This window comes from Crotalus tigris, unplaced genomic scaffold (genome assembly GCF_016545835.1).
Source record: "Crotalus tigris isolate CLP2741 ecotype Arizona unplaced genomic scaffold, ASM1654583v1 scf7180000017771.5222438, whole genome shotgun sequence".
Lineage (NCBI taxonomy): Eukaryota > Metazoa > Chordata > Lepidosauria > Squamata > Viperidae > Crotalus > Crotalus tigris.
Window position 1 is genome coordinate 2,810,192 of NW_024096622.1, and position 22,854 is coordinate 2,833,045.

General features: G+C 38.0%; 1 protein-coding gene across 2 annotated transcripts in view; it reads left to right on the forward strand.

The window, feature by feature from the left end:
* The first annotated feature begins 362 nt into the window (after positions 1-362).
* Positions 363-22,854, forward strand: part of CAPN2 (calpain 2) — a 41,262-nt gene continuing 18,770 nt past the window's right edge. For both annotated transcript variants that reach the window (XR_005556466.1, XM_039341688.1), the window contains exons 1-6: positions 363-813; positions 6,939-7,008; positions 15,685-15,803; positions 16,585-16,718; positions 19,122-19,290; positions 21,698-21,781. Coding sequence is in view for 1 of the 2 variants with exons in the window: in XM_039341688.1 (XP_039197622.1) it covers positions 577-813; positions 6,939-7,008; positions 15,685-15,803; positions 16,585-16,718; positions 19,122-19,290; positions 21,698-21,781 (813 nt within the window). In the remaining variant the exon portion in view is untranslated. The remainder of the gene's footprint in view (positions 814-6,938; positions 7,009-15,684; positions 15,804-16,584; positions 16,719-19,121; positions 19,291-21,697; positions 21,782-22,854) is intronic.

Genomic DNA, 22,854 nt, shown 5'->3' on the forward strand with positions numbered 1-22,854 from the left:
GCTGTGCTCTTTAAAAAGATTGCTTTAATACTATGCAAACTTTATGCAGAGCAGGATACTGAAGAATAAATCATTTGTGAAATTGGCTTTATTTGTATGCTGCCCAGTCATTTCGAGTGGGATAGATAGATAGATAGATAGATAGATAGATAGATAGATAGATAGATAGATAGATAGATAGATAGATAGATAGATAGAAGACCTGAATGTTCTCTCCCCTTGTGTGTAAAATTCCAGGAGGATGGGGTTGTTGGCGCTTTTCCACCTTAGAAAACAGAGAGAGATGGGGTTAACTTTCGATCCCAATCGTTTGTTGATATTCGTAAAAAAATGCAGACGCACCAGTCTCCCTCGTCCAGTGAGCTCGTAAGGAGCCGCCGGAGGAGGCTCGCGGCCCCTTTTCTCCAGCCTGTCCCGTGAAGGCCGGACCAGCCACACCCAGGGCATAGAGACGCTATTATTTTGTCTCCTGGAAATGAATCACCCTCGGCCAGCTTGGCTCTGAATCCCGTCCGCTCGCCGGGGTTTCCTTGCAGAGAGGAAGGCGAGAGGACAGCTGAGCGGGGAAGCGGCACCATGGCTGGGATTGCCGCTAAATTAGCAAAGGACAGGCAGATCGCGCAAGGGCTCGGCTCCAACTCCAAAGCCGTGAAATACTTGAACCAGGACTTTCACACTCTGAGGAACGAGTGTCTCGAGGCGGGCAAGCTCTTTCAAGACCCCTGTTTCCCCGCCGCGGCGGGTTCTCTGGGCTATAAAGAACTAGGGCCAAACTCGTACAAAACAAAAGGCATCGTCTGGAAGAGGCCGACGGTAGGAGACTATCTCGCAGATGCTGGCAGGAGGGAGGGAGGAGGGAGTCACCCGGAGAAAGGGGAAGGGAGGAAAGGAAAGGAAGCCCAATACGAATTTAACGTCTCGTTTCTTTCCCGTCCGGGAGGGAAGGAGAACGACAAAGGGGCCTGAAGGACAATGGGTGGTTAATTACTGGGAAGGAACCTTTCTGCTCTTTCATCCAGATCCCTGAACGCGTGCACGAGGGTGTGTCGAAGGTCACCACTGATCCCTTGCAGATCAGGTCGGGGTCGAGTTTTTGCCGCGTGTCTGCGTTGGCTTCAATGCTTCAGCAGGCTAGATAGAAGGGCAAAACCGAACCCCCACCCCCCACCCCAAAAAAGACACCAGCCAAGACTGCCCTGGCAAATTCGACATCACTGTTTATTAACAATATTTGTTTGGCACCCAATAATCAATCTCTTTGAGGGGCTTACAGCAATTCTACAAATAGTTTAAAATGTCATCAAAACGAGCAAGAATATATATGCCAGTTTGTCATGGATTCAGAAGGTTGAGTCTGCTAAAGGTTTTGTGCTTTTCAGTTGCCCCACCGCCTATTAGTGTTGATATAGGATTGATACTATATTTCAGATTATTTGGAATGTGGGATGATTATTATTCAGGTATAAGTAAATTTTAAGGAAGGATATCCAGTTGTTTCTTGGATGTTCTGGAGTTAAAACTATCTTTCCAATATTTTTTCAACTAATCATGTTTTTTTTTTTAAAAAAAGGCATATGCTTTTCATAAAATGTGTTAAGAAAAAGTGCCATTTATCAGATTGTTGATATACTTTGTTGTTGCCAGCATAGACAAATACAACTCTTCACTTACAAAATTCTTCCAGTATGACTCAGTCTGCCTCAAAACACATCAGAGTTATGATGTCCTTCTGCACAAAAACATTTCTAATGCCTACAGCAAGAAACCAACAGACCTTTACTGTCTTATCTCAAAAAGCTATGTAAAACTAAAACTCAAAGTCCTTTTTTATAGTGGACTTTGTGTAAGCCATTCCCAAATTTGTTAGAGACTATACTGAGAGAGAATTATGAGATCTGGAGAATACTAGATTGAGGAAGAACGATTTGCATGGCATATTTACCAACACACAGATACTGTCATTAATAATTTTTTTCATGGTGAAATCACCTTGGGAATAAACATGCCCATATTAAGAGTTTCTTTGCCTTTACTGAATGGTTTCAAGCATTCAGTCTTCCATATTTTACAGTTCAGATATTGTACTCATCATACATTAGATTTCACCCTACATTCATGCTATCACCTATTCCTTCTTGGGCCTTCAGGAGTGAAGATATGTCATCATTACTTAATTTGGTGCTCTCCAGATGTGTTGGACTGGAATTATAGCTCTGATGCTCAGTGAAAATTGTGAATGTTAATTAAGTGGGTAGTCCAACACATTTAAAAGTGCATCCAGTTAGACAAATCTCTCCTGATGTTCTGTCCTGATGTTTCACATTCTACTTCTGTCTTTTTTATCATAAATATGAAAGTCCTCATATTCCATTTACACATTGTAGTTATAAGAACAATAGTCCAAAAATATTTGACAGGCTACGCTTCACTGCACTTCTTCATTTCCTTGCCTGTTCTTTTTCACCAGCCTTGGTTTCTTAATCTCCTTTAGATAAATTCATTGATGCATCTTACATCAGTTTACTTTGTAGAAGCAACTGATTGCATATTTGCATCCATTTAGTTACCAAGCAGAAGGGACTTGTTTCCTTTGTGACAGAAGTCTTTTTGAGATAAATGGAATATTTGGTTTAGAAATCTCAATATTTTCCCATTGCCAGGGATACATGGGGACATGGTGGTATATGCAAATACATATAAACAGCTGCATATATAAACATTCTTGAATGGATGCCAGCCATAACTTCAGATCCCACTCAATTCACTCTTTGAGGATGAAAGGACAGTTGAAGAAAACACAAGCTGTTTATTCAAAGAGCTGGATTTACAAGAGTCGATACAAAGTTTGCTGCAGGTTTTACAACGGTTTATAGGTGTTCAAATTTCAGTTAATCCAGAATGTGGTTTTCTAAGAGCCAGCAAAATCAGAAGAAAACTACACAGATTATGTTAAAGCAACAATAAAATTAAAATTGGACCATGCCTGTCCATACTCCTTTCCAAGAACTTTGGGATCTCAAGATATTGGTTTTAATTACCCATACATTTAAATATTCTAGTTCTCTCTTGTTACAAACCTGTTATATCTGCAGAAGAGATGTGTCTGAGAACATTGATATTAACCAAAGCCTCTTCTAGAAAAACTTTGCAATGTATGTCACTTCCAAACTAGTACAGGTAGCCCTCAATTTACAGCAGTTCAAAGTGACTGTTCAAAGATACAACAGCACTGAAAAAAGTGACTTATGGCTATTTTCATACTTACAACATTGCAGCATCTCCATGGTCACATGATCAAAATTCAGATGCTTGGCAACTGGTTCATATTTATGACGATTGTAGTGTCCCAGGGGTTATGTGATCACCTTTTCTGACCTTCTGACAAGCAAAGTCAATAGGGAAGCCAGATTCACTTAGCAAGTAGAACTAACAACTGCAGTGATTCATTTAACAACTGTAGCAAGAAAAGTAAAAAATGGGGCAAAATTCACTTAACAAATGTCTCACATAACAGCAGAAATTTTGGGCTCAGTTGTGGTTGTTAGTTGAGGACTATCTGTATGCATAATTGCCAATGGTCTCTATGTCTTGTTTTTTTTTAAGAAAAGGAGCATAAGGTGCATCTTTTTAATTTGGCAGTTATAATGGAATAACTGGAATACAAAATCAACAACAAAGGAAAAAAGCCAAACAGTGCACCACCAAAATGGAAGATCAGGCTGGAAAATAAGATCCGCATGCTAAGATCAGGTACAAGCAAGCTAAAACAGTTGAAAAAAAGGAAAAGCTGAAGAAAAGAAAACCAAAAGAATAGTGGATTAAGAAATATCACCTAGAAACAAGGAAGATTAAAGAAGCGCTGGAAATAATAAAGCAGCAAATAACAGCTATAGCCAAAACAAGCAGCAAATATGAAGCTTGAATTGCTCACTATGGGCATGATCTCCAATTTCAGTCAAATCAGAAATGTTTCTACCAATTCATTGATGGAGAGGTTGAAATGAATCAGTCAACATCAGAGAAGGAAGAGTGCGGTTTTGGATGCAGTTATGGGATAACCAAAAAAATACAATAAAATGCAACTTGGATAAAGAATGTGGTTAAGAATTAAAATGAAGCTGAAATGAAAGAACTCATAAGAATAGCAGAAATGGTGGAGAAAGGGTCAAGGGAAGTCCAGAATTGGTCAGCACCAGGTGAAGCATGGTATTTAGTTGAAACATCTGACTATTCTGCACCCACTCATTTATTAACATCCAGCAAGGAGATAAAATTGAAGTTTGGGTAACATCTGCAAAATCTACCTAATAATGAAAAATCCAACCAACAGGGCTGCACCAAGCCACTACAGACCAATTACCTGCTTACCAACAACTTTCAAATTGCTAACTGGTGTAGTGGTTACAAGTTGGAATAGTAGACTGGACTCCAGCAAAACTAAAAGCCACAGATAGGAATTCCAAAGAAATAAAAACAGTAAATCATGCCATTCATTCATACAGCAGTGTTGATAGACTCTATTTATTAATGAAAATAGGTGGGTGTGGAATGTTGCAAGTACACCAGACAGAGAAGAAGAAAGGACATTGGAGAAGATGCATGAGGCTAATATACCATGAACACTTACTGAATACTGGTGAAACTAAACTGGTGTACAAGAAAGACCAAATGAAGACTAGAAAAGGACATAGCAGGGAAAAGTATTGTATGTCCAGTACATTAAAAAAAATAGGCAGAGCAGATAACAAGACCTAGCAATGGCTAAGAGCAAGAAAGTTGAAGACAGATACAGAGGGGCTAATTCTGGATGCCACAAAACCAAGCCTTAAGAACACATGTATGCAAAGCCAGAACTGAGAAGACAACAATAGACAGCAAATACTGCCTCTGGACCACCTACTTACCTACTCAAAAAAGTTTGCACAGACTGACTATAAACAGTGGCATGACAAAATACCAACAATGGTGCATTGGAAGATCTGCAAGAAATGCTATTTGCTTGCAAGCAAGAACTGGTAAAACCATAAAATAGACAAAGTAATTGAAAATAAAGAAGCCAGAATGCTCTGGGACTTTAGAATTCAAACAGACAGGCAGAAGTACTTAGAGACAGCGGAATAGAAGAAAAAGAGCTGGAAAAGCAATCATAAAATACAAAGACCTGCAAATAGAAATAGAATAACCATGTCAAAACAAAGCACAGATAGTATTATTAGTGATAAGTACCTTGAACCCCAAATCCCAAAATAACTGGAGCACCACTTGAACACCATCGATACTGACAAAATCACCATCAGTCAGTTACAAAGGGCAGCTTTATTTGGAACAGCTTGCATCCTGTAAATGATACAATAGCAGTGTAACAGAGTTGGAAGGGACCTTGAAGGTCTTCTAGTCCAACCTCCTGGAGACTCTGTGGTCTTCTAGTCCGACCTCCTGGAGATTCTGTGCTATTCCAGACAAATGGCTGTGCAGTGTCGTCTTAAAAACCTCCAGTGACGATTCCCACAATCTCTGGGAGCAAGTGGTTCCACTGATTAATTGTTCTCACTGTCAGGTAATTTCTCCTTAGTTCTAGGTTGGATCTTTCTTTGATAAGTTTGCATCTGTTACTTCTTGTCCTGCCCTGAAGTGTTTTGGAGAATAGATCAACCCCCTCTTCTCTGTGATAACCCCCCAAATATTGGAAGACTGCTATCAAATCATTCCTAGTCTTTCTCTTCATTAGATTAGACATGGCCAGTTTCTGCAACCATTCTTCATATGTTTTAGCCTCCAATCCCTAATTATCTTTGTTGCTCTTCTCTGCAGTTTCCAGAGTCTCAACATCTTTTTTGTATTGTGGTCAAAACTGGACACAGTATTCCAAGTGTCTTACCAGTGCAGTATAACATGGTACTAACAATTCACATGATGATATTATCCCTCTGTTGATGCAACTTAGGTCTGCATTGGCTTTTTTGGCAGCTGCAGTACACTGCTGGCTCATGCTTAAGTCATTGTCCACTAGGACTCTAAGATCCTTCTCACAATTATTGCTGTTGAGCCAGGCATCCTCTATTCTATACCTATGGTTTTTCTTTACCTGTGTAAAATCTTACTTTTCTCATCACTAAATTGCATTTTGTTGGATAGGGCCTATTGTTGACTGTCAAGATCCTTCTGGGTTTTGAGTCCATCTTCTAAAGTGTTGGTTATTCCCCCTAGCTTGGTGTCATCTGCAAATTTAATGAGTTCCCTTTCTATCCCCTCATTTAAATTGTTTATGAAGATGTTAAAGAGCTTTCCTCCATGTAGATGTAGTTCCATTGAGAACTACATATTTAACTATATGTTTAATATCATCAGACAACAAAATCTCCCTATTCCAGGTCCTTGGGAAGGACTTTATAGGTGGATAAAAATGTAAAATCTAGTCTAAATATTTAACTGACGGTGCAGTGAATGATAATAATAATGCTTTTTGGTAATGCTTGAATGGTTCTGTTTACGTTACATAAACAATGGCAGTCATAGCCTAAACATTGGAAATAAAAGTGAATTATGTTAACTCAGTGATATGAAGAGCTTCACTTGCTGTTCAATTTCAATTGTTTAAACAGAGTACTTTGTATTCTATGGGATTTAGCTAAGTAAGCTGATTGAAACATTTATGATTTATGTTGAGAAATATAATCTCAGCATCTCATAGACATTGATGCCACAGCCCAGGAGCTCCATAAATAAAACACAAACTCACCTTTCAGTCGAAGACTGACTTCTGGTGATTAGATCCAAATAAGATTATTGACCATGTTATAGAAGTTATGCCTTCTTTGAGATTTTTTTTCAACTCCCCAGTCTAGCAACAACCCTGGAATTCCCAAGCAATCCTCCATCCAAATATTAATCATATCAAAACAATTGTAAAGATTTTGTTTTATTCTTTATTTTCCCAGGAATTGTGTTCCAAACCTCATTTTATTATTGGAGGTGCCACCCGGACTGATATCTGCCAAGGGGCTTTAGGTAAGGTATGGTTCATATGGTTTACTTTTTCTTGAAGTATCCTTAGCATCAGTGCTTTTTTGGTTAAAAAAACAACCCGCCTTTCCTTCCCTACAAGGTTCCATCCAAAAAAGGTGCTGGAACTCTGTTCTGGGCGTTCTATGAGAAAAAAATCCCTGCTTAGCATTATGTCTACATTGCTGAAAATGCCCTTTCAGAAACTGATGTGTTCTTTTTTGGGCTGCATGCAATCCAAGTTCTTCACGGCTTTTAATGCATATCTTACCTTATGTATTGTATTGTTGTTGATGGTGAACAGAGAGCTGACAGTGAATTTGAAGGGTTTTGTTATAGCTCAATTCTTGGAATGAAAGAATTCCTTAACTTCTGTCAGGTCCCCTTTTTCAGGGTGGCCTGCCATTCTGGGGGAAGAGGACGTGCTGGGGCAGCATTCTTTGCATGCTTTCGCTTCTGCTCTAACCACATGGGAATTAGGGAGGTTCCATCCTGACTCCAAGGTCACTGTGCCCTAAGGATGACCCGTTATCTCTCCTGTACCTCAGAGTTCTCGAAACAACCTTCTGGCACTGTACAGCGATTAGCGGGGTTGGGTTTCAAAGTGGGAAGAATAGCTTGGTACTTTCCACTGTTTCTCAGTAAAAGTTCTTTGAGTAACCACATGGTGTCAAGAGTCATACTTTCCTGAGAGGGCCAGCTGGGGCAGGTCCTTACAACTTCTTTGTTGTTGAAGGATGAGAAGCATTTAGTTATACTAAAAGTAGTTTCTCTCTTATGTTAATTATTTGGAAAGATTTGTAATATATACAATCATCTCCTATACGTGATAATTAGAAATAAAGTTGAGGTTTAAAAAGATAAAAAGCAATTTATAAATCTTTATATGGACATGCTAGAAGTTGGAAATCACACTTAGATTTCTTTCTCTTACCTCTTATTGCCTATCTTTAATTTTATTTTGCTTGCTAGTTTTTCTACTTTTCCGTACTTTGCATAACATTATTTGCCATGCAAATGAATAGTTTGATGGCATAACATCTGCATAATACTTAATCTACAATTAAAGAACTTCCCGCAGAGCAATAAAACATATATTTTTAAATAAAGATCTTCCCACAGGGCAGTTGCTGAGAATAATATTTGTGAATGGGGAAAATTTAGTTAAGCCAGCTTCAGGGATGACTATTGCTTGCTTTCCCCCCCTTTTTTTTTAATATGGAGAGAGTTTTAACAAATGTAGCTGGATTTCCAAAATCTGGACTGCAAACTACCCATCTCATTTTAGTTTAACTGAGCATATAAAAATCATGTTATCCAATATCTTCTCACTCCTTGCATTTGATAGAATTAGAGTTGGTGGTGATTACCAGTATTAAAATGACTTAACTTGGCTTCTGTAGACTGCAATGTGTTTAGTTACGATAAGATTTGTCTTGTAAACATTATGAGATATAATTGTTTTTACCTGTTCACATATAAGATAGCTATGTTTACTTAAGAAATGTAAGATAAGGATTCTCTGTCTTAGAACCCATGAAAATTATAAGCATTTCAATATATATTTCCATATGATAGAACTAAAAAATAATAATGATCTTGATGGCTGAAAATCTGCTTTGAGTTAATTTGTAAATTAACAAATTCCTTAAAGATCCATCATCTAAATAGCTTCTTACTGACGTGTGGAAATTCACTAGCTTCCTTCTATTCCAATCAAGTTTTCCAAGTTTGCAGTTCTGCCACTTCTGAGTCATCTGATGAAGTGAGTTGCGGTTCACAAAAGATTGTACCTTTTAATAAAACAGTTATTCTGAAAAGGTGCTACCAGATTCCTTTTGATTTTTGAATAACATCATCTAACTGGCTGTACTCCTACAAGAGGAAATTATGAAGATCAATTCTGTCTTCAAAACCCCAGGTGCTTAGCTATTATATAGGGATGCTGGATATGAAGCACTTTATTATGTTGCAGAAACAAACATGCACAGTCTCAATTTGTAGAATCAGAAAGACCATGGAAAAAGAAAATTGGCCATTTTGAATCCATAAACTCAACTCTGACAAAAGATACTCATGAATTCCAACAGTGACCTCCAAATATTGATCTACAATTACCAGTGTTCTTTATATTGGCCAATTAGTATTCAATAATTGCAGGATCTGTATCCATGCACTTTTAAATTGAACCAGTAGAATTTCTCTTTCTAGAAAAGTCTATAGAAGTTGAATAGTCGCTCACAGAGAAATCCATTGTTGCTCTCCCACATTGCTACGAAACAATGGTAAGAAGTGTCTGCCATCCTGGCCACTAGTTATTCTAGTTGGGAATCTTGGAAATTATAGTTACAGTACATTAAGACAGTTCCAGATTTCAAACTTCTTAAATAAGGGGATGGAAAGCTTGATAATCACTTTCATCTTTCTAGTCCATTGGAATTGTGATATGAACCACAATTCTGCCCAAACTTGTTTTCTAAAAATTGTTCAGCCATTTCCTTTCAGAACTAGCAATGTTATGCAAGTGCAGAAAAGGAATAAGAAATAGTGAGGCAAAGAAATTAAAAGTATGAGATATGTAAAAGAGGAAAAAACATAACTGAAATCTAGTTTATAACAATACATTCACAATTCCTCTCCATTAATTCTTGCAAATTAGTCCTTGTTTCTACCACAATCATATACCACTTCATACATTGCCTTTTATTCTTTTAACTTGTTACTTCTTTCTTTGTCAAGATCACATCTTCACCATCCAACCATGAGCTCTATGGTCTTCCCCTTTCAACCAATTCACTCTTATGTTTGTTTTACAATTTGATCCTCATTTAAATTATATGATCATTTATATGATCCTCTCTATATTACTCTCTGTATAATGAAACAGTTTCAATATATTTCTTTTGTACTGATCTTTTTTTTTACTCAGTCCACATTCATTCAGCACACATTCATTCTTGTCGTGATTTCTTTTAGTACCTCATTTTCACTTGTATTTATATCTGAATTTACATTTAGACTTATCCTGATATGCACTTCACTTGTCCCATATAACAAATAGGCAGAAGCATGCTTATATACACAGCCATTTATGCTTCTTCTAGCAGTCAGTCCTGGCAACAGACCATATACTACCTGTCTCTCAGCATTTATACATTGTGCACAAATTGTTCTATTTACTGCATTTTTTACCATTTATATATAATTTGCAATCACTCACTCCATTTTCACTGTCAAACACCAGTATTTTGGGATTTGCTATATCAGTTTTCAGATATATACTTCTCATTACATCATACAGTTCATCTGACAGTTACTGCAAATCTGTGATAAATTCTCCTTTACTAACAGTCTTCAAACCAATTCATCTGTCAGAGATGTTCTAATGGATCCTGTAGTGCTCAAGAGGTTGGACTGCATGTTCTTTGAGATAACTCAGTGGTTTAACTCTATGATTTTAATATCTTTCATCATTTTAATAATTCTTGTACTTTTGCAGTAATAATTATCATCCACAGTCTCTTTCACTTTGTTATTCTGTCAAACATCCATTTTGAAACATTCCATTAGCCTAGCATGGCTGGCTCGGGAATTCTGGGAGTTGAAGTCCACGAGTTATAAAAGAGCCAAGGTTGCCTACCCCTGGCCTAGCTACATACATTTCTGTGGCATTCCATAATATTTATTTATTTATTGTTTATTAAATTTGAATTTTTAAATAACGAGGTGTGTTAGGCTGAGAGAAAGAGACTGCCCATCATGGTTTTAGTCAATAAAGGCTTTAATGTGATCCTTTTAACTTTTAAGTAAGATGGAGAAAGGTATATAGTCCAGGTTAATAGTCTTACTTGTTCCTGTGACCTATGCAGCATTTCCTACTAATATTAAGGACAGTGCCAGACTAAACCATGAAAGTAGATAAATCAGCAGAAGCAGTTTAGAAAGTTTTTCCTGCTTCAACCTGTTCAATTTCAAAGGTTATAGCAGGAAAAAAAAGAGAGGGAAAGAAACAAATGTGTTCATTGCATACTGTCATGATGCTATCAATTGTTCCCCACACCAAAAATCCTGTTCCTTCTACAGACAGTTTTAGTGAATAAAACAAAGAATCTTCACAGTATGGTGGCATGACACCATTATAGAAAAAATATTTCTTTTTCTTATGCAAATATGCTTTTTAACGTAGGAGACATCTGCCCCCTCCCACTTTAAACAGAAACTGTTTAAAGATCATTGCTGTAATACCATGGCAACATCTTTGGAAAAATGTATAAATATGTTTTCTCTATGAAGACACCATTAATTTCCTTCCTTTTGCTTCAGTGATTCATTAAATCCAATGAACTAAACTTCATGCACCAATAACATAAACATTTAGCTATATTAGAGTTTTGATACAAAACACTTCTCAAATATACTAATGAATACCCAGAGAGAATTCTTTAAATCCAAGCTGTATGAATCCTAGTTTGCAAGAAATTTGTTAAATCTTTCATGGGGAAATTATAAATTTGATTTGGCTTGTGCTACAAAGTTATTGTGAGCCATAAATGTGGTAAAAAAATCATTAATAGTAACTATTTTACTGAACATATTGTATAAAAAAGTGTTTGGATCTGGAAATATCTGGTTTCCTCATATAATATCATGATGAAATATTGGCAGCTAATATAGCTCCACTGTACCCAGATAGCACACTTGTTTAGGCTTCAGTGCTCTCCCCTTTAATGCTGCAGGTAGGATTGGCTTTAAGATAGCAATCCTATGGGAGGCAAAGTGGGAGGAGACTAAGGTATTGAGAAGTTCCTCTTTGCAGATAGAAAGAGATACAGACAGTGGTAGGATTCAAATATGTGAACAACCGGTTCTCTGTGTGGATGCTGCTTCGGAAGTCCATTCTGGGCCTGGGCAATAAAACATTAGCTACTGGTTCTGCCGAAGTGGTGCGAACCGGCTGAATCCCACCACTGGATACAGAGAGAGACCTCTTTGGAAAGTTAAGGTCTACCACCAGAGTCCACCAGTTTGTTCTGGTGGTATGGAATATCAGTGGAGGACTCAGTAGGACTTTAATCCAGAGGAACCAGAACTCTGCTGACCCACAACTCAAAAATGGCAAATATTATGCCTGTCCTATTAGGGGCAATCTTTCTTTTTCTTTTTAATGTCAAGATTGTGGTAATGTAGGAGGTGCGATGGCTTACAATTAAAGACACTGAAATTGACAATTGGAAAGCTGACAGTCCAAGTTCAAGACCCGAGCACCATGTGACAGGGTGAGCTCCCACTCCTGCCCCAGCTTCTACCCACCTAGCAGTTCAAAATCATGGAAATGCAAGTAGATGAATAGGAACCACTTTGGCGAGAAGGTAATATTATTCCGTGCACCTTTGGTGTCTAGCTATTCTGGTCACATGACCACAGAAGATGTCTTCAGACAGCACTGTCTCCCTTGGCCAAGTAATGGAAATGAGCACCTCACCCTAGAGTTGGACATGACTGGAAACCTTTACTTTTTTTCTAATGTCAAGAAGAGTTTAACAAAGCTGAATTGTAGGTGAGAAGATGCTTCTTCTACATTGGAAAAGCTCAAAAGCTACTGGTTAATCTCACTGGGACTCTGTCTCTCCAGACCTATAAGGTTGTTTTGATTATCTACACTAACTTACCTGGACATTCAACCTTGATTCATGTGATATTATAGCAGCCTGGGAGATACAACCCATTGCTTTAGAGTGATTGTTGCTATGATAATGGTTGGAAAAAGAATATTGTAGATGGACTAAAAGGCCTAGTTCTTCAAAGAAATATCACCAAGAAAATAATAAATAAATAAATAAATAAATAAGGTTAACTTACCTTTATATTTTGTTTCTTTTTATATTTTATATGAGAAATATATGGACCTTGCCAAAAAATATTAATACAAATGTCATTTGATTGTAGCAGCAGAGAAGCCAAATAAATAAATAGTACTAATAATCTATATTATTAAGTTAATGTATTCAAGTGTTTCCCATTTCCAAATATCTCTGAACATTTTGGCCAAATTCCCTGTTATATCTTCCCAGAGAAACTGAATAGCTGATCATAAGGCAAGGCACAGGAAGACAAAGCAGAAGCATATCTAAGATAAATTATGCTAATCCAAATCAAGAGTTTCCAGGCAAGAAATCAAATGAGAACACAAGGGGCTGTGGATAAATAGAAATATTGCACCAACAACATACTGGCAGCAACTTAGCCATTTATTTAGCTCCCTTATTCTTCAAATGTTTCTGGAGAATCAGCAGGATCCTGAGCCAGAACACAAGCTGATTCTTATTTCTCTTTTTAAGGAGAGCTAAACAATAGGAAGTTTTTGCTTCTGTGAGAGACTGGGAATCAGATGAAGGAGGATTTCAGTGGGTTTAGGAGGTGAGGCAACGGGAAGAAAATGTTTCAAAGAGCCTCTGCCTTAATTGTCTTGCTTGCCTGGGAACCTACCAAATCTTGAACAGCCATCAAGGTTGTTTTCATCCCTGGCTAGTATTAAAGATACCTTTCTGAAATCTGTATCATTCTTGGATTTTGAGTTAGCCAGCTATTGGAGCTTGTGAGCTAACAATTGTGTGATGCCGCTTCTCATTTGGTCCTCATTTGGTCTTGCTACTATTTTTAGTTCTGGGATTCTAGTAAGGTGTAAATCCAATTGAGGACATTTAATTCCCTGACCCCACAGCTTTGTTTTAAGTGGCTGTTCTCCATGGTGATAGATTCAGGATGTCTCTTTAGGTATACTGTTTCTGGAATCAAGTCTTGATTTCCTACAGTTAAATGTGAGCAGTGACTAACAAGCAAGTATTGGATGCATAACACTAGAAGGCAAAATAACAAAACTGTGTCTCACTTACTTTGGCTATGTAATATGGGGAATTCACTGGAGAAAGCAATTAAGTTTGGAAAAGTTAGTGGTAAAAGGAAACCAGGCAATCGTAGAACACGGCTGGACACTATCAAAGCTGACAAAAGGCAGAGTATAGAGAAACTCAAAGAAATAGTGCAAGATCAGAAGATGTGGAGAGACCTGGCCCATAGAGTTGCCAGGAGTCAAACTCAACTGAATGAATAACGTCATCATCAAATGTGAGCAAGGAGATGAAACTTGTACAAAATGTTTTTGAGAACAGTCCCTATATTAAAGTACATCTGATTAATTATGTGCCATCAAGTCAATGTTGACTCTTAGCAACCACTTAGATATACTTTCTCAAGATGATCAACCCCCAGCCTAGTCCTTTACATCTTCTAACTGTGAACTCATTCCAGTTGTAATTATATCTATCTATCTTATTGCTGGTTATCTGTTAGGCATAAAAGACCAGGACTGCACATGAAGTTCCAATTAAATTGAGTTATTGCTCATGTCTATGCCAGGGATCTACTCACTATTTTGGCACTAGATAAGAGTTAATGGAATTCAAGGGGGGGGTTGGACTTAGTCTGTTTGTGACTACACAGAGATTCTAAGCCAATTCCTCTTTTGACTCCACTCCCAGGTTCTGCCAGTTCTTCTCCTACATTACCCTCTTTTTCTACTTAGTTTTTCTGTTTACACCTTTCTCAGGCTCTTTGCATAACATGTCCAAATTTTAATAAGGACATTTGTGCTTATGTAAAAACAATGAATTGATTTATTCTATAATCCCAAAGTAATATTATATTCACTTTAACTCACTGCTTATTGCCTGTGCCCCAAGTGTAAGGCAAAATGCTATCCCAATTGGAACTTGAAAATTGTTATTCTAGGCAAAATTGTTAATTATTCTTAAAGATGTCTTTACAAGAGGAAAATGTTGTGAAAACGAATCAGTATTGTTATTTGTTTATCTCTGGATACAGACTGTTCCAACCTCTGAAGCACAACCAACATTCAGTGCCTGCCATGACGATCAGCTTGCATTAAACATAAAATCAAAGAAGCCTGTTATGTGTGACTGGTTGAGCTGAAGAAGGCAAAATGAACTGTCCAGTCCCAAAAATTCTTACGGGAAACAAACGCATGTGTAGGAGTGGCATGCTTAAGTGGCATGCGTAAGATGAAAGCAGAACTGCATTGAATGGGATGGGGAATTAGAATGTTGCTGGTTTAGCTATGAGGTTCTTGGTTCCCTTTGAAACTGTTGTTGCCTGCACAATCCCTGATAGGTAATTCTAGGAGTGCGGGTGGGAGTGTGGTATCTGCTGTTTTCAATAATTTGGGAGATATTTCTGAAGCTTTTCCTATTCAATGCTGGTAGAACATATTTTGGATATAGTGATTGTTCTCACATGCATAGCAGTGGCAGTCTTTATCTGGCATTGATAGAACAAGAGTCATCTGGAAACCCCAATGTATACCAATGGAGCCAAAGGCAAAAGACGTAGAACTGAAGCATTATTTGTTTTGACTATCAGAACTGAATGGGGCTCATTTTCCCTCTGAACAAAAATCTGTTCAGAATCATCCCAGATTGTACATTTCTGCTGTACAATTTGGGCAGTTGATGTCACACCCTGTTGATCTGCAAATCAACCAATAGATTCTATTCTGGTTTCTTCTTATCCTAATAAAATGATTGCTCTGGATTGGTCAATGGGACCAGTTTGTTAATTTTTGTTCTCTGCCTTTAAGTAGCATTTGATTTTATTTTGGTTTTTCAGGAGACTGTTGGCTTCTAGCAGCAATTGCTTCTCTCACCTTGAATGAAGAAATTTTGGCTCGGGTGGTTCCCAGTAATCAAAGTTTCCAAGACAAATATGCAGGAATCTTCCACTTCCAGGTATCAAGGATTCTGCTTTTCTGCTGTCTTACTGAGGCAAAGTTTGCTGGAAGAACAGAAGGGGCCTTTCTAGATATAATTTGTCCCCAGGAAGGCCGTGGTGCTTTCATGGCACTTTCTTAGCAGTGCGTTTCAAGTAATTCTCCACTTACAGATACTGATGAAATATAAATTTTCTGGAAATGTTGAAGACACAAAGTGAAAGGGAAGGGTAAAATTCTAAAAAAAGTTGGAAAAGTATACATCAGTATAGTGTTTTGCAAAATGTAACCTAAATAGAACTAGCATAATAATTATGTATAGATATTTAGTTAAGACTAATGACATGAACTGGTGCCATGTTGTTGATCAGCAACACTGGTTTGAAGTTTTGGAGTAATGTAACATAAATGAAATTCATTTAGATTTGATACAAAAATCATTATCTTAGTATATACATGGTAACAATAGGAACAGCAAGCATAAAGAAATCATATGTGGTAAAATCTGTCAACAGTAGAATAGTTACGAGATGATGTGGGTTCTCCATCTGGAGGTTTTAAGAAAAGCATGGACAGTCACATTTCATGAACGGCTTAACTAGATGATGCTTATAGTCTTTTCCAGCTCCACAGACAGTTCTATAGTTATATATTTCAATTGTTCTTGAATAAAACCATGTTCTTTGCCAAGGCAATCTTCCCAGCCTCCAAAATTTCCAACCAGCATTGTTGACCTAGAACAGCATGGCTATAGCTCATGTCATTGGGCTTTGACTGGATTGTTTTCTTTCTCCTTTCAGTTCTGGCAGTATGGAGAGTGGACAGATGTTGTTGTTGATGATCGATTGCCGACCAAAAATGGAGAACTACTTTTTGTTCACTCAGCAGAGAGAAATGAATTCTGGAGTGCTCTACTGGAGAAAGCCTATGCCAAGTAAGTAAAGATTAAGAACATTCTGCTGCTTTATGCCAACTTCAGAAATCTTCTCTTATTTTATACCAGATTTGTTTCCCATTAGTGAAACGCAAAGCTACGGTATGATATTGTGGACAGGTTTATGACTCTGAAGCACTACTTAACATGTTTGAACTCCAAGTCTGGTAGCTTGAACTTGGCTGAAAAAAACAAGCTTAAAATGAAAGAATTCAGAGACTAGAAATTTGTTCTAACAGAACTACTAAACAGAGTTCATAATCCTTGTACACACCATTGTATTTCTAATTTCTCTTCTCCCATATGTTTAATGTTTTAGTAACTTTCTATTGCTTTTCCTACTAACATTTTGCAAATATTCTATGAATAATACTGATAGTACATTTTAATAACACATTTTTAAGATAGTAATAAAAGCAATGTATTAAATATCCATTAATCTATTCCCTTGACTTATAGATACAGGTAGGTAAGCATGGCTGGATAAAAGAAAGAAAAAGAGAAAGAAAATTAAATGCAATATGGGGGCAATCCTTTTCCAAAATGTGTTTTTCTGTTTTTTTTTTTAAATAATACCTGCAGGAAGAGGATTAAGTTGGATAATTTTATTTTGTATTTTGCTTCTTTGTATCTGTGAGGTAGGTAGGAAGGAAGGAAGGAAGGAAAGAAAGAAAGAAAAAATAATTATCTCCCTGTTAATTTGGATTTTCTGGATTAATATTTGAACCAAGATATGGTTCCCTCATTATCAGCTCAGAAATAATTTTAAAGGGCTTATGTTTAGGAAAATTATAAAAACATGTTTGAAAAAAAAACTGCATAATTTTGGAGGCACTGAACAGAACAGCTTAGTGATTTACTAGTGATTAATATTATGCCAAGTAGAAAAAATACTGATTTGAGCATCCATATTCCATATTGTACTTCGGGGGAAAGCTTCTTTAGTTAAGCTTTGCCCATATTCCTCATAAAACATTCATTTCTAGCTTTCACAACCCATGACATTTGTTTGGAGCCAAAACAAGAGTAACATAAAGCCATAACAATAACATCAGGGCATAGTTTACATATGCATAAACTATATACAAAGTTTAATACGACATAATGGTGGATAACAGGCCAAGGGAGAAATAACTCTTTGTGATAGAGTCACATGAATAGAATAGAGCTGGAAGGGACCTTGGAGGTCTTCTAGTCCAGCCCCCTGCTCAAGCAGGAGAATCTATACCATCTCAGACAAGTGACTGTCTAGTCTCTTCTTTAAAATCTCCAGTGTTGGAGCGCCCACGATTTCTGGAGGCAGGTTGTTCCACTGGTTAATTGTCCTCACAGTCAGGAAGTTTCTCCTTAATTCCAGGTTGCTTTTTTCATGGATCAGTTTCCAACCATTGTTTCTCGTCCTTCCCTCTGGTGCTTTGGTGAATAACATGACCCCCTCTTCTTTGTGGAGCCCCTCAAATACTGGAATACTCCTATCATGTCTCCCCTATTTCTTTTTTTCTTTAGATTAGCCAAACCCAAGTCCCGCAGCCGTTCTTCATATGTTTGAGTCTCCAGGCCTTTGATCATCTTAGTTGCTCTTCTCTGAATTTTTCCCAAACTCTCAACATCTTTTTTGTGATATGGTGACCAAAATTGGCTGCAGTATTCCAGGTGTGGTCTTACTAGGGATTTATAAAGCAGTACTAATACTTCGCTTAATCTTGATTCTTTGCTTCTGTTTATACAATCCAGGATTGTATTAGCTTTTTTGGCTGCTGCTGCACACGGCGGGTTCATGGTTAAGTGATCGTCCACTAGGACTGCAAGGTCCCTCTCACAGTTACTGTTTTTAAGCCACGTCTTGCCCAATCTGTACTTGTACCTTTGATTTTTCCTACCTAAATGTAAAACTTTGCTTTTCTCCACATTGAAACTCATTTTGTTAGATAGGGCCCATTGTTCTAGTTTGTCAAGATCTTTTTGGGTCCTGAGTTTGTCTTCTGGGGTGTTGGCTACTCCTGCCAGTTTGGTGTCATCTGCAAATTTGATGAGTTCCCCTTAAATTCTGTCATCTAAGTCATTAATGAAGATATTGAAGAGTACTGGGCCTAAGATAGAACCTTGTGGTACCCCACTGCTTACTTCTCTCCATGTGGATGTGGTGCCATGGAAGAGTACTTGTTGAGTACAGTTTGCCAGCCAGCTACAGATCCATTTGGTGGTGATGTTGTCTATTCCACCTTTTTCTAACCTACCAAGGAGTAGGTTGTGGTCTACTTTATCAAATGTTGATGTTTGATTTCTCATGAATGAAAAAAAGAGACAGTGTAGACATCTAAGAATGGAGTTCCATCTCTGTTAAGAATGGATTTCAAAGACAAAGTTATTAAATATTAAAAGTTTGGGTTGTATCTTTCACAGGGTGAATGGTTCCTATGAAGGTCTTTCAGGGGGAAGCACTACTGAGGGCTTTGAAGACTTCACTGGTGGAATTGCAGAGTGGTATGAGTTGCAGAAAGCACCACCAAACCTGTTCAAAATAATCCAGAAAGCTCTTCAGAAAGGTTCTCTCCTTGGGTGTTCTATTGATGTAAGTTAATACTATATTCTCAAAGTTCTTTTAGGTGCAAAGGAATTGTTTGACTGAGGTAATTGATAATGGCATGATAGTGCACAATTTCAACTTTCTTGCTAGAACAGAAATCATACCCAAAAGCTGGAGAATCCATAAGTCTTCTCTTCTTTAAGAATGGAATTACAGCTTTGAAGTGGACCAGCTTTGTCTACTAAACAGCAAAAAAAAAAAAAAGGCCAAATGAGTTGTGCTAGAAGCACTAAAGCACTGTATCTTCCCCTATATTCCTATGCTACTTAGCCTCTCTTGCAGCAAATATGTGGGTTGATGAAAGCTATAGATGAGGAATCAGCTGCTGCTCTTAGTGTCTAGGCATCTTTCTACATTTGGATAAATAAATACTAAGCTTCAAACCATCTAATAACTACAGTGATTGACCAGAACTAGGCAACATTCCTGGAAATCTTCACTGAAAAACTTGAAAGTAAAAGGTGAGCCATTTTAATTTCTGGCCAACCAGTTTAGTTGATAAGAAGACAGTAAAGTAAGCCAACTGACTCAGTAGCAGATTCTGAGCAAATCATTAATAGTGAATATTGTTAAAACTCTTCCTCTGCCAGTATTAAATCTTGCTGGTATGAGCATTCAGATTTTCTTTTGCCCTTTTGAAAGCACTCTGAATCCAAACAGAATAGAAAACCCTCATAGTGTGGCAGAAAATTATCTGAGGTAATGCAAAAGAGGTCTTTTGATGAGTTTCACATATAACTGTGGTCTCTCCTACCAATCCTGGCTCTTTGTTAGCTGTGAAGCATATACAGATATTCTCTGTAAGGTTTTCTTTTATGCTAAAGTGGCAATGATGACTCTTCACTTATATTTCTCAGTATACAGTAATTTCTCCAGAACTAGACCAAACGGTAAAGCTTCGACTATTAAACAGACTTTCTCAATATTAAGGACAAATGCCAAAGAATTATTTATTATCTATGTATATTTCTTTAATGTTGTTGCTGATGTTATCCAATGAGCTTCTCTACTCACTAAATTTTATCACAACTGTAAATTAAGCCAAGAGAATTCATATAGTATGCTAAGCTCTAAATCATGGTTCACCTAAAACATTGAGATTATGTAGGAACCCAACCAATGACTGCTTTAATTCAGCTGCCAACCTTTACAGCTGTGATAATGTCAGATCTGAAAACATATCTCTAAATAGGGAGTTACCCATCACATGTAAACTTTACCAGAGTTTCATTTTAAATTGTAGGAGGAACACACAAAAAAGAGAACAATGCTGAATCCCCACCAATTTTGGGTCACATTTTCTACCTACATACTATTCGCAGCAACTTTCTACCAGCAAAGATGATTTTTAGAACTAAAACCCAGTTGGGGAAAATAACCTAGGGTGTGAGCCAATTGTGACACAGGGAAAAAATTGGCTGATGAGAGCTTATCTTTGCTCAATTGTTGTGGCCCTTCTGGTTGTCCATGTGATTAGGGCAGAGAGATGTTGAAAACCTCTTGGGTGCTATCATCACATGCAGTTGCATTCCAAATAGGAAATTGAGCTGGAAATTTCCCTCGCCCCAATTAAAACATCCTGGTCAGTGTACTTGTCTCAACAAATAAGAAAGAAAATAGGAAGATTGTTTTCTTGCTGCCAAAATTAATGCTAGTTGCATGAGTTTCAGGCTTAAAACCGATAGGCTGGCCCCTCTCCAATAAAGTTTTAATGAAAGATACAGATGGCTGTAGTCCTGATCAGGGATTTTTTTTCAAACAAATGTCAAACATTCAAGGTGGCAGATGGCCAAAAAGGCAGAGACGGGAGGGGAAATGGCTGGGTGGGGGGAGTTAAAGTGCTCCTGAGGTCGTAAGTGCAGGCGGGCTGTCAAAATTCTGAATTTTGTTCACATGATTGCAGGAGTGCTGCAACAGCCCTAACTTAGGAGACCTGACATAACTACCATTTGTTCAGTGCTGCTGTAACTTCTTCAAACAGTTGTCTAATGAATGGTTGTTAAGTGAAGACTATCTGTACCACCAGCCTCAGTCTGTTGTTGTGCTAAACCACTTTACTCATGATTTACCAAATAAATCACAGCAGATTGAATATATAAGGCATGCACTATGGTTTATAAAACCAAATAGTGAATTCTTACAGTATCTTAATCCAACCAACCAATCAACCAAACCAACCAACCAACTATCCAACCAACAAATCACATTATGGGTTAGCATGGTGTGGCAACCCATTTCTGCTTCTGACCCAGACATTTCCATTACTCATCAGGACTACTAGCTATTGTAAAGTTAAACCTCTTTCTAGCATTCCTCAGTTAAGATCTGTCCTATTGCTGTCTTAGTTTTCTAGACTCGAGATAAGTAGAACTTAATTTCTTCATGTTTCTAGATCACAAATGCTGCCGAAACTGAGGCAGTTACAACCCAGAAGCTGGTGAAAGGGCATGCGTACTCTGTCACAGGAGCTGAAGAGGTAAGGTCTTCATTTTAGAAAAGGGGGAAAGGAGTGTTGGTATTACATACTTGACTCATACTTGAATCTCAGGGTGGCGGCTATTCCAAAGAATATGGTGGCTACAGAGAACATGATAAGATATACCCATGAACCAATTTTGTGTCCAGTGCTCTGATGTTTCCTTTGCTCAAGTGTTTGTTCTGTGAGATGGTTGAGTGTTCTTCCCTCTTGTGGCTGTGTGGTTTCTTAACAGTCAGTTGCTTCATTTAACCTGTATGGTTTATGTAATTTGCATCATAATGTCTCACACAATCTTGTGTTATTTGTGTAATGACACTGTGATTCATGTATCATCCTTGCCTCTCTTTGCTTCTCCCCACTTGCCCATGCACACACTACCAATAAATAAACCACTTTACATTTAGCTTTTTTGCCAAGAATTGCACGAGAAGCTGTAGTTGGCCCCTCTCCCACTAGAGAGCAATTTATTCGTGGGTGTTTGTATGTAGGTCTTTGGTTGTTCGGGTTTTCTCCCGCGTAAAATTAGAAGTGTCTTGGTGATGTTTCGACGAAGTCCCATTCGTCATCTTCAGGCTGGTGCTTTCAGCTTCGTGCTTCGAGGAGCAATGTGTGGTCTTAGCTGTTTCTTCCTTTTAACTGCCAGTGGGGGTATGAACTGATTGGGTGGGAGCTTGGCTGTGTTCTGATTGGGTGGAGGTGTGTTCTGATTGGTTAGGGGCTGGCTGTGCTCTGATTGGCTGGGGGTTGGCTGTGCTCTGATTGGCTGGGGGGTTGGCTGTGCTCTGATTGGCTGGGGGAGTGTTCTGTTTGGTTGTGCTCAGGTTAGTCTGAGTTGCAGGGGGGTTTAAGATTTTGGGCTGCCTTGCTATTTTTTGGCTTCGCGTTCGTGGTCGTGCCTCATCTTCATGGAGAGTGTCAGTTTGCTTCATGTATGGATTGGAGGGGTTTAAAGTGGCTAATGATGCAGCTGGGGTCTTGCTTCTGGTTTGTGGTCGTGCCTCATTGTCGGTGTGGCTTTGGGTTTGCTTTTTGCGTGGATGTGTGGTGGTGACATCCTGTGTGGTTTTTGT